The sequence below is a fragment of the Oncorhynchus mykiss genome, chromosome 26 (assembly GCF_057628025.1).
Source record: "Oncorhynchus mykiss isolate SJ-2025 chromosome 26, ASM5762802v1, whole genome shotgun sequence".
Lineage (NCBI taxonomy): Eukaryota > Metazoa > Chordata > Actinopteri > Salmoniformes > Salmonidae > Oncorhynchus > Oncorhynchus mykiss.
In genome coordinates this window covers 9,421,083-9,433,223 of record NC_143047.1, presented here as the reverse complement: position 1 = coordinate 9,433,223, position 12,141 = coordinate 9,421,083, and the positions used below count along the sequence as shown (strand labels likewise).

Genomic DNA, 12,141 nt, shown 5'->3' with positions numbered 1-12,141 from the left:
GTGAATGCCTCTCTAGGCGTTGGAAAGTAACACATTCTGTGTCATATGCACCACAGATGTTTCTGGAAGAAGTCCCATGGTTCTCCATACTGTAGTTTCATCCTATGACTAATTAAGCCAAGATGACAAATTATACAACTGTGCTCAGGGAAATGAATGTGTATGCAAACATACATTTACCTCATTTAGCAGAGAAACTTACAGGAGCAATTAGGGTTAAATGCCTGGCTCAAGGGCACATCGGCAGATTTTCACTTAGTCAGCTCAGGGATTCAAACCAGTGTCCTTTCGATTACTGGGCCAATGCTCTCCACCGCTAGGCTACCTACCACCCCATAAAGCATGTTGATAAAAACAGCAGTAGACTGCAGGCAGGATTGATTAGACAATCTAAACAGGGCTAGGCTGTAGCGGTGTTATATCAGCCTTTGCTAGCTAATAATTCATCCTTTTTAGGATGCAACACCTTGTGTTAGCATCCTAGGGGACTTATAGTTCCCATAAAAGGGGGGGGGGGGACTGCAACGTGAAAAATATTCTCACCGGAATCAGAGGGGGGATTCTCAGCTTGGTGAAACGCTCATGAAACCCTGGCATGAAAACAGCTAAGCCCGCAGGTGTCCACAGCGCTGCCATACCTGGCAAACTCTCAACAAATGTCTGTATCAGCGTGTTTATTTAGAGAGAAAAGTCCTATTTTCAGTGTTTATGTGGAGCTGGTAGTTTGTTGCACCCTTGAAGGGATTAATAACATTGCTGAGCTGTGTGATGAATATCAGACACACGTACACAAACACACACACAGACACAGACACACACACACAGACACACGCACACACACACACACACAGACACACACACACACACACACACACAGACACTTCTGTAAGCTGAGACTCTCACCCTCTTTCCTGGATCAGCATGGTCATAATTTATTCATGAAAACGAGTAGGGGGAAAAAAACTGCTGAAAGTAACCGGGGCAACAGCTGATAACTTGATATTCCTTCTGACTGGAGCTGACTAACAGTATGGGTTAGAAAGGTTGAGAGATATGTGGGTGTTATGTACAGTATTTAGTGCAGCGTTTGCCAAAGTAGGGGTCGCGAACTCATGTGGGGTTGCCTGATTTGAACATCTGGTAGCCATTATATGCGGTTGAAATAAACGGAGCGGTTTCTGTTTTCTTCCTACAAATGTCGCCCTATCTTTTGAACGGTTTAAACAACAAAAATATTATGACCCCGTCACTGAACGATAAGATTATCAGGAACACATACAGGCCTTCTGTTTCCCTCTACGATGCCCACAGGCTACGCAGGACTCATTAGAACAGAGTGGACAAGACCAGGCACTAAATCAGACAAGGGTGGAAAAAAAACATCATTAATGGTTATGTTCTTTTCTACACAGAAGTTTATACAAAATGATTGCCTGATGATCTTCTGAACTTCTCAATACATTTTTTGACGCATTTAAGTCACTTCAAACTATACTTTCTTCAGATTGAAATACTGTCATCAATACTGTCGGACTGATTTGTAATAGACTGTCTAATTATAAAAGTTAACATTTGCCGTTGATTCCATCACTTTTTTTTTAACATGATGGGGTCGCAAAACATTGTTTATGTCAAAATAGGGTCAAAGACCCCAAAATGTTTGGGAACTCCTGATTCCGTGCTTTTGAAGGGCCCCAGTGCCCGACAGTGATTACTAGCTAAACAAATCCTTCTCTACCCACAACATCCGGATAATTCAAGTAGTCAGGTGACCCCTGGTGAGTTCTGATACTGCCCAGCTGTCTGCACAGCTATAGCCAATGATGCATAAGAGTGTGGAATACAATCTACTCAATAACAGCACGTAACCAGAGGGAATTTGAACAAATAAGATAATGCAATGTTTACCAATAAGAAGTGGGGCATCATCCTCCTCTTCAACTCTTATAAGAAAGTATCTGAGGTAAGAAAATAAAGTAATTGAGAGATGCTGTATGCATCACCACTGACTGCCAGTCGTGTCATCACCTCTCAATAGTAAGTTGGCGTTTCTGTGCCCACTGCTTTGACTTTGCTGTGTTGTGCAGTCATTACATAACCGAGCAATGCTACAGCATTGAGCGTTGCACGCACAGAGCCAGAGGGCGGAAAGGAGTGCATGTTTTCTTTTGTTTCTTTGGTTACAAAGTTACAAAGTATCGCTCACCTTTTTTACAAAGTATCTCAGATCGCGCTCACCTTTTTAATCAAAAATCGTCGATCCAAGTAGAATAAGGGGGGAAAGGGGGAAAAGTTTTAGAATACAGTCAATGTGGTCCGTCAGGTTTCACTCTGGATTTGTACTGCTATATGGCAAATGAATGGCCCACTGTAGTCTTGCATAGGAAATGCCCTTATGAACCATTTTTGCACTATAGCACCGGCTAATGGCAAGTCCTGTTTTTGTCTGTAACCCCGGATCATGTGAAATGTCTCTGTCCTGCTGTGTTCTGGGGACATTAAGTCTGTCTGAATGAGCCAGAGCGCGGCTGGAGTCTAAAATTGCTCTGCACGCAGGCATACAGGCAGCCCTCTGCAGCACAGTGATGGAGGGTGAGGGGGCAGAGGCCAGGGAGTTAGTCAGCTGCACGGCTCATTTGAAATCAAGCAGTCATTACTGAGACTCCTGAACAGCATCTTTTACTGTCCCACTGAGCACAGAGCACCACCCGAGGAGAGGACCCGCTACCTGACTCTGTATGAGCCTCTATGAAGAGCAAATACCTGACTGTATGAGTCTATATGAGGAGCAGATACCTGACTGTATGAGTCTCTATGAGGAGCAGATACCTGACTGTATGAGCCTCTATGAGGAGCAGATACCTGACTGTATGAGTCTCTATGAGGAGCAGATACCTGACTATGAGTCTCTATGAGGAGCAGATACCTGACTGTATGAGTCTCTATGAGGAGCAGATACCTGACTGTATGAGTCTCTATGAGGAGAAGATACCTGACTATGAGAGTAGCTCACATACTTTCATTTACCTCAAACCCATTTGAAACCCTCCAGAATAATGTTTAGAACAGAATGGGGTAATGTGATGGCAGAAAATATACACTGAGTGTACAAAACATTAGGAATAGCTCCCTAATATTGAGTTGTACCCCCTTTTGCCCTCAGAACAGCCTCAATTCGTCTGGGCATGGACTCTATAAGGTGTCGAAAGTGTTCCACAGGGATGCTGGGCCATGTTGAGTCCAATGCTTCTGACAGTTGTGTCAAGTTGGCTGTATGCCCTTTGGGTGGTGGACCATTCTTGATACACACGGGAAACTGTTGAGCATTAAGAACCCAGCAGCATTGCAGTTCTTGACACACTCAAACCGGTGCACCTGGCACCTACTATCATAGCCTGTTCAAAGGCACTTAAATCTTTTGTCTTGCCCATTCACTCTCTGAATGGCACACACACACAATCCATGTCTCAATTGTCTCACAGCTTAAAAAAATCCTTCTTTAACCCGTCTCCTCCCCTTCATCTACACTGATTGAAGTAGATTTAACAGGTGACATCAATAAGGAATCATAGTTTTCACCTGGATTCACCCGGTCAGTCTATGTTGTGGAAGGAGCAGGTGTCCTTAATGTTTTGTACACTCAGTGTATACCTAATACACTTTATACCAGGCCTCATCTGATATATGAGAGCCATTGTGAATGTTCCTACTGTTCCGCTTAGCTAAACCTGCTACTGAAAATGTTGTTTTCCCAGCCCTGTGCAGAGGACGTGGAACTCTCGTCCAGTCTATCATTAATAAAGATCTCATTTACTCCGGCTCGCAATGCCTTCTCTCCTCATTAAATCTCTCAGTGTATCGCCCGGCCCAGCCCGGAGGTGACAGGCTTAAGTAATCCACAGCCACAAAGCATTTGCCTTGCTTCCTCACACCCGCTCTCTGAAAGAGTGATGCTGTTTACAATTCCACAGATTCAATTATCCCGCTGTATTTGCCTCTATTCCCAGATATCCCCTGCGGTCGGGGTGGTAGAGAGCGATTTAGCGGGTGGTTCACACATATGACGATGGTCCGTGGCAAATGTATCTCAAGCCAGTCGGCCTGACTGACACTGTTTTCGGCCCTCTCTTTCTCTCTCCGCGTATTCCCTTTGTGTTACAGGGCCTCTATGGAGCCCGGCAGCTCTAGTAGCGTGGTTGTATGTGCTAGACAGACTTCCAGTGCACTGTGGGATTGTGGGTTATGTGAGAGCTGAAATAACTGTCCGTTGGCAGGCTCTCCCATGGAAAGCACCAGACCAAGACTAGCAGCCGCCACACAGGAACAGAGCTCACAGTAGATAACAAGAGTCTCCTCTAACAGGCCTGTTTCACCGTTCAGATTTATATTATGTTTAGTCACCAGACAGCCAGGACAGCAGTCATGTCATATTCATTGTCTCTTCTTATGCTAAACATTTAATTTGTGTTGATGTTGCTAACTACAAACATAGAATCCCGGTCCATCGGCATAGGCTAAATTGTTTGACCTACCACTGTTTGAAGGTTGGAGATATCCTTAGGCCTTTTGAAACCTCTTTTAAAATGTTACACGTATTTATTTACCTGATATACTCGTCTTTATTTCAGCTATGATGAATGTGTGGGACCAGGTGCGACACAGATATACGTCCCCACAGATGACCCCCCTCCGTACTCCCTCATTGACCCCTGTCAGCGGGGCCACCAGCAGGCTACCTACACCAGCCTGGAGATGGAGGAGCCGTCCGCTGGAGCCGGGGCCTCTTGGGTGTCCGCCAGCAGCGCCGCCGCCTCCCACTACCCAATCGGACTGCACGAGCTCCGGCAGCAGCCAATATCCTCCATCTCCCAGTCAGCGTTCCCCCTGGAGGAGGCGCCCCCATACGAGGTGGTGGTGAGCAGGCAGAACCAGCCCATCCCTCTGATGCCCATGGACCTGCTCAAACACCCCTCGGAGGACAGCCATAGTCCCCAGAGAGCCCGGGCTGTCGCACACAGAATCCTGTAGAGCTGACTGGGCTAGTCCACTCCAATGCTCTTCGTGTGGACAGCCACACCCCCCACCCCAGTCTAAGTAGGACAGCCTGAAATCTCTCTTCTGCTTCTTCCAGTGTCCCTTTGTGCATGACAGGCAGTATCAAAAGAGATGGACTTTCTGGACCGAAGCGGAAACTTTGGGTTGAACCTGAACTCAGTCTGCACCTTCCTTTCCTTCCCCCTACCTCTTGGACAAGCTGCGCCCCCCCCGACTCCCACGATGTTACCCGCACCACTCCTCACTCTCTCTCCCTTTACTACTGGGGCACTGCCATGAAATCACAGGGCTCCTACTGGTTACCTGGGGCTGGGAGTGTGGTCTTTCTGTCCAGAGGGAATTCACTTCATACTGTACAATGGTCTCAGTTTAGGAGGCATTCACGCATTTAGGAAGCATTATCAAAGTCTGTTTTTAGCACACAAAAAAACACTAGAGGTAACCTGAAGTGGTTTCACATAGATATTCTGTATGTACTGTTGGTTCTTGTTGTGTTGAAATGGAATCGCTCTTGATAAAAAACACTCTAGAAAGAATGCTAATTTCACATTCCATCACATATCCATATGGTTTTATTCATATGTTCTACCTGCAAATAATATTTGATTTATATTTAGTTGACTTTAGGACTCCGACAGTCTGTAAAATGTCCAGTAATTTCAACTGATAAATATACCCCAGTGTTATACACTCTTATTAAAAAAGGTTCTATCTAGAACCTAAAAGGGTTCATCGGCTGTCCCCGTAAGAAAACCCTTTGAAGGACCCTTTTGAACACGTTTGGTTCCACATAGAACCTTTTCCACAGAAGGTTCTACATGGAACCTGAAAGTGTTCTACCTAGAACCAAATAGGGTTCTCCTATGGGTACAGCCGATGAATCCTTTTAGAACAATTTTTTTCTAAGAGTAGGTAATTTTTTTTGCACTATTATTTGAAAATAAATTATTTTTGTGGTATATGGTTTTATATGGTTTCTGGATATTAACACGTTCATATGAGCTGGAAATACTGTCTATTCTCTATGATTAGGTTTCCCCTCTGGGGGCTGAGGCCTATTTAGATCCAAACTGTTCTGTTTCAGTCTCTAAACGTGTACCGCCACACATTCCTCTTCTCTTTCTCTCGCTACTCCTCTTTTTGTGGAGAGCTTTTTTAGGTGTTCACGAGCGAAATTACTATGCGCTTGACCCATTCGCCAGCTAACATCAAAGTACAATATACCTTGTAGCAGAGATACAATGGTATTTGACAATTGGTGGGAAGGACAAATAATATGAGCACACAGTTGACTGTGATTAGGGGTTTACTATACTTTAGTACTGTCATCTTTGATATTATGATAAAATAAACCATTCATTTTTACAAGTTATTATTCAGTCTAGACACATTGTATTTTTCGATATGCTGGAATCTTTTTAATGGTTCCAAATTATTATTCAGTGTTTTGTTTTTGGTTGTGAGTATTCATTGTACAGATAAACTGTCTCCAGTTGAGCTGTTCTTTACATGTCTGTCATCTATGTATAAATGGTATAAAAATGACTGTGCCTGCCAAGCACTAAGTCTAAGACTGTTAGACTGCTTAACATTGTAGCCATAGTAACTTGAAACACTGATTAACAAATCAAGAGCTTTCCTTTTCCAAATGGCTTGTTGTTTTCCAAGGCTTGTGTTACTTTGTTAAGTTATTCAGATAAGGCTATGTTCATCATTGAAACCCCAGAAAAAAAGTACTCTCAGCAGAAAATGTCCATATTTTGTGTATAAAACCGTATTTGTGGAGTCAATGACCCCCTGTCACCTTTGCGTTTGGCCCAGAACTTGTTATCTCTGTTCCAGCCACCCCTCTCTTTCTCATTGTCTCCCTCATTTATCTTACCAAATCCCTTGTTGTGAAGTGAAATCCTCACTGATGAACCCTTAAAGAATATTTTATAAATGAATTAGTCGCATGATTGCATTGCTGGCATTGTGGATAAAAGTTAGAAAGAGATGAGTATTTATTTAGAATAGCTTTATCAATAATGTGTATAACTGTGGAAGGACTACTATTAAATAGTTGTTGTGAGATTCACCAGAATGTAGATGTACGACAGCACAGATGCTTCGCACTAGACAGAAACGTCTAAAGATTAAAGATCAACAGGTTATTTTTCTTGCGTTACATTCTTGTGCCCAATCATCATCATCGAATGGATTTGACTTTGAAGAGAGTCTGTTAAATGGCTTTTAAAAACCAAATGCCGTTCTCATCACTTGTTAATACATATTCTATTTGTGGTCAGAATTGTCATGTCAAGCCCTATAAACAAAGCCACGTTTGGGCTGAAAATGATGTGTTAATAACTTGACAATGAGCATTATTGCTTATTGTTTCGTAGCTGCGGCAAATCTAGCGATGCTATACAATAATAATGATGTTCTTGTGTTTCATAAACTGAAATCTTAAAAGTGCAATGCAGTGAATATAGTACAACATATTAGATTGTGTGCATCGTGACACACTCAGAGTCATCCAGAAATGCAACTTTACCTGCCTTTACAAGTCAGTTCGAAATGCACTGTAACTGTGTTGGAAGGGCCTAGTCCAACACCTGTTGAGGTAAAACTGCAATGCGGTTCACTCTGGTCTTACATGCTGTTTTGTCTTTGTTGTTGACTTCCTTTTGGTAGCACAATAAGTCCATGTTCAACATAAATGTGAAATAATGTGTAACGCTGTACACGTACACTTCCAATGTATAGTTTCCCCTATAAATCCCACTGTTGTACACAACTGTCCTGTGTGACAAAATATTATTGTTTCCTATAATCACAGTCATCGACGTATATCCATGTTTTGTATTAGAGCTTTTATTCATTTCTTATATTGGGGAAATTAAATACATTTGACCTCTATGATTCGAGTCGGGTGTGACTGTTCGTCCTGGTTTTGCGACTCTGGGCATTGGAATCGCCTTCCTGTTTTACGTGTAGGCCACACCGAGGAGTAGTGGTTGTAATATAGGAGGAGGACCATTACTATTGATACACATAGGGATAGTAGAGGAGGGAGCTGGGAATGAGGAGTGTTTGTATGGCATCCAAAAGTGCAGAAACAGTGTAGCGCAATTATCTACATTGGCTAAGTGTTTCCAACCAATCGAATCCTGCCATGTATAACGCATGGGAATATGTTGTGACATCCTGTCCGTTGACAGCCATTCATTCCCCTCTGATCTGCTCTGAATGTTGTGTTCGGGTGGTGGGCTAGCTAGCTAATGTAAATCCGACTGAGCAGATGGCCTGTGCCGTTGCTCTGCTCCTAATTACCCTCGTTGCCCAGTGCAAGGCTCCTATTAGGGTGTGCCAGCAGAAAGCTAATTTCATCTAGTGCCACTGCACTCTAGATAATAAGTCCACAGCGTCCATTATGAGGCTTTGTGGATACTGCACTCACCCAGATCTTATTGACTTAGGAGGGGAATCATTTCAAACTGTGTTTTCCTTCCTGATGTGACAGACAAAGCAGAAGAGAGCTCTCTGGAGCTGCTCTGGTCTCTGTGGCGAGTTAGAGGTGACCATAGGTCAGGTGGACATCATCTGTGATAGAACCTCATAGATGTGTCTTACAGTGATGTTTGGAAGGTATCCAATCACCTACCTAAATGTCTGAAAAATCACCATGCCATTGAAAAACAGTTTTAACATGATCACTATTAAACTGAAACATGCTCTAAATCAGGCTGCTGCAGCTATGCATTCATAATTCAAGGGTTTATCATCATTCTCTATCTCATTGTTTTTGGTGGAACATGTACTGTAACATATATCACCTGTAGCAGCACAGAAAAACAACCTGACGGAGAGAGATACACTGGAAGTTGATTAATTAACATTACAGAGAAGAGCTGGTCCAGCCGTTTCATCATCATCTCAGGTTTGTGGCATGATTAGAATGATGTATTTTTCTTTCCTGTAGCGCCATCTGTTGGAAGATGCATGTCTTCAGTCTAGAAAGGATATGTTATATTTTGTCCTCTAGATGTCAGTCGTGCTGTGCAACACAAAGCCGATACTGAAGGAGAAACTTCATTGATACATGGGCAAATCTAATGTCACCGTAGCCTAACTAGCGAAACAGCCATGCTTCCGCATTTTGTAAATGTTTTACCTACTTGACAAACCTGTCAGAACAATATCAATGGTGTACCGTCTTTCACTTCCACTCGTCATACTTCCTTGTTCCTATGTTATTTCTAAATCCGATAAGAAGGGTGTAGCCTAACTGAATAGTATTTTTCAACCAAAAAAAACATGAAGGATGGTGTCGGTGACCAAACGCCTGTAGCGCGTAAAGAGGCTTTCGACAATTACCTAAATTACTATGATCAGATATGGAGTAAAGGTAACCTGAAACTATGCCAAGAGAAACAGGATACCGTGGGAGCTAGACGATTGTTGCTGTTAGAGACAGACCCCGGAGAAAGATTTTCTAATTTGGACTTTTACCTTACTGCATTCGAATGCGTAAAATCCGGCTTTAAAGATTGTCGGGCATTCTTCAGTGCGCTCATCAAAGCCACAGAGGTGTTGGAGATGTTCTGTGTAAATCTGTTTCTTTACCCATGGAAGAAGGAGATCAAGATGCTCAAGGTAAAAAATATAATTGGCATGGTATTCATAGTTCGATTTCGACAATTAGGCCTAGCCTGCTTTTATCTTGCGCAATGCACCCAAGCAAATGGGTTTAGATTTAGGCTAGCCTAATGCAGATGTACAAATTATTATCATCATAGTAAGAAATAGAGGGATAATATATGACTATGGTTTCACATTGAAACGCCATCTCTAATCACAAGCCACATATTCAAAGGTTCAGCTGTCACATATCAGGAAGTGAAAGTAAACTGTACAGGCTAAATTATTTGCCGGGCTTGTGAAATGTCAAAAAGTGAAGCATGATTTGAAACTGGAGAGGATTAAAGCACAGATCTCTATACTGTAGTGATCATTTTCTTACGTTTCATTGAGTTGTTGTTGTGATAATTAAGACTCTTATCTCCCACTCAGACTTTCACTGGCCCTTTTGTCTACTGCATCCAGCCGGTCCTGACAAAGAGTGCCACGAAAAGTATCCTTGAAACAATAGGGTATCATCTGGAGACTGACACAGAGTACCGACTCACAGACAATGCAGACCCTGAAACAGCCATGAAAATGGGTTTTGAGCTTTTCCTGGCCCGAACAGAGTGTGAGTACCTGTTGGAGCTCATGGGTCAGCGGTCACAGCCTGAGTGTCTGGAGATTCTACAGAGGAGAGCTGCACCACTACATAACACCCAGGCTGCCGAGGAGACAGCAAAGGACTCTGAAACGGAGCCCTCACAAATGCAAAAACAAGAGGAGAATGAAGATAAGGGTCTATCTAATGGTTGTTCCCTGGTAGACCCAGGACCGGTGGAGACAGATGAGGGAGACTTAACCGATGAGAACCGTGTCACTGCTAGCACACCAGGCAGGCAACAGGATGATGGACAGATAACCCTCAACTTGGAGGTCCAGCCCATTCAGACGACACACTCTCCAGGAATCAGACCACCCAGGGCATTCTTGAACGATGACCGGTCTATCCTGGAGATGCAGCAGAATTACCCAGACCTTGCCATAAGGCAGAAGCCAATATTCAGTAAGCCACTGGGTGGACCTCCTGTAGTGCGGAGGCGACTTATCAAAGAGAACACACCCGAGGAAGGTAGCAGTCCAGCAAATTTAGTTGGCAGTGATGTAAGTGGTCTCCAGTTCATCTCATTTCACACCACAGCAGCACCAAAACCCCATCTCACAGAAGCAGTCCCAAAACTCCAGCCTCCAGAAGATAAGGCCTGCGAGACTACTGCCACGATCCATGTACCAACTCCTCCACAGGTAGAAGTGACCAGAGAGGGTCAGGAGGCAGATGATGCAGACGAGCTGAGCAAGCTGGCTGAGAGGATTGGCCAATTGCATGTCCATGAGCATAAGGTGGAGGAGCACAAGGTGGAGAACCTGAAATACCCTGTAGAAGAGACAGCACTGCCGCATGCCAGTTGCCATGATGGGTCCCCTCACCAGGATTCTGCAGGGTACCAGAGCCAGCCTCTAATGTGCCATTCCTCTCTGGTGCCGGTCTGTAACATCCCAGGCTGTAGCAGCTGTGAAGTAGCAGACAGTCCCCACAAACACGTTCCTGGTAGGGACACCATCAAAGAGCCACCTCACACCATCTATGTCCCAACCAGCCACCTGGACCCCCCAGTGCTAGACCCTACTGCTGCTGACCACCAGCCCTCCGCAGGCCCTCAGCACCAGGACATGGAGGGCCCCATCCTTCAGCCCTCAGAGGACGAGCTGCTTCAGACATATGTCATGGTGGACGAGCCTTAGAGGAAGTAAGGTTATGATTGAATGCTGGTGCTCCTGAACCGTCAGAACACACAGAGATAAATTGATTGACATGCCTGTTCAGGTCTATAACATCACTTGCCTCTAAGTTGTTTTGGTCTGGGGCGATTCAATCAGTGGAGGCTGCTGATGGGAGAACGGCTCATAATAATGGCTGGAACGGAGCAAATGAAATAGCATCAAAACCATGTTTGATGGATTTGATGCCATTCCACCCCTTTCTGCCTCAGCCATTACCACGAGCAGGTCCTTCCCAATTAAGTTGCAACCAACCTCCTGTGGATTCAATGTACGGAGGTGACGGAAATAATTACTTAATTTAATTTATTTCCTCTTCAGTATTTTCTGGTCTTTGCTTTGTACTCTTTCTTAGGAGACTTTTAATACAATGTCAATTATGCTTGACCTAATTTACGAGGTGGAGGTAATGTTTCCACTGTGTCCTCTTACAGTGACAGTGCCTTAGTGAAATGAATTCTATGCCAATCCTGCACTTACTTTCCTTGCTCATTGTCATTGGGACTACTGAATGCTTTGTAATGTTTATGGAAATGTAAGTCCAATTCCATTCAGTGTTTTTTTTAACTAAAATAAAAATTTGGAAAACTTTCGTGTTCTTCAGAAGTTCAAATGGATCATACAAAATAGACAGTTACACTA

At 43.8% G+C, this 12,141-nt stretch overlaps 2 protein-coding genes across 3 annotated transcripts in view; both read left to right on the top strand.

Annotated features, from left to right (window-relative positions):
- LOC110506088 (protein BEAN1) overlaps positions 1-7,956 on the top strand; it is a 55,877-nt gene extending 47,921 nt beyond the window's left edge. For both annotated transcript variants that reach the window (XM_036963787.2, XM_036963788.2), the window contains one exon: positions 4,629-7,956. In XM_036963787.2, the coding sequence (XP_036819682.2) occupies positions 4,629-5,028 (400 nt within the window). In that variant the 3' untranslated portion in view covers positions 5,029-7,956. The remainder of the gene's footprint in view (positions 1-4,628) is intronic.
- A 1,131-nt stretch (positions 7,957-9,087) lies between these two features.
- Positions 9,088-12,088, top strand: LOC110506350 (uncharacterized). Its single transcript, XM_021585908.3, has 2 exons — positions 9,088-9,693; positions 10,111-12,088. Exons 1-2 carry the CDS (start codon positions 9,355-9,357, stop codon positions 11,461-11,463), a joined length of 1,692 nt encoding a protein of 563 aa, XP_021441583.3. The 5' UTR covers positions 9,088-9,354; the 3' UTR covers positions 11,464-12,088.
- Positions 12,089-12,141: the final 53 nt, after the last annotated feature.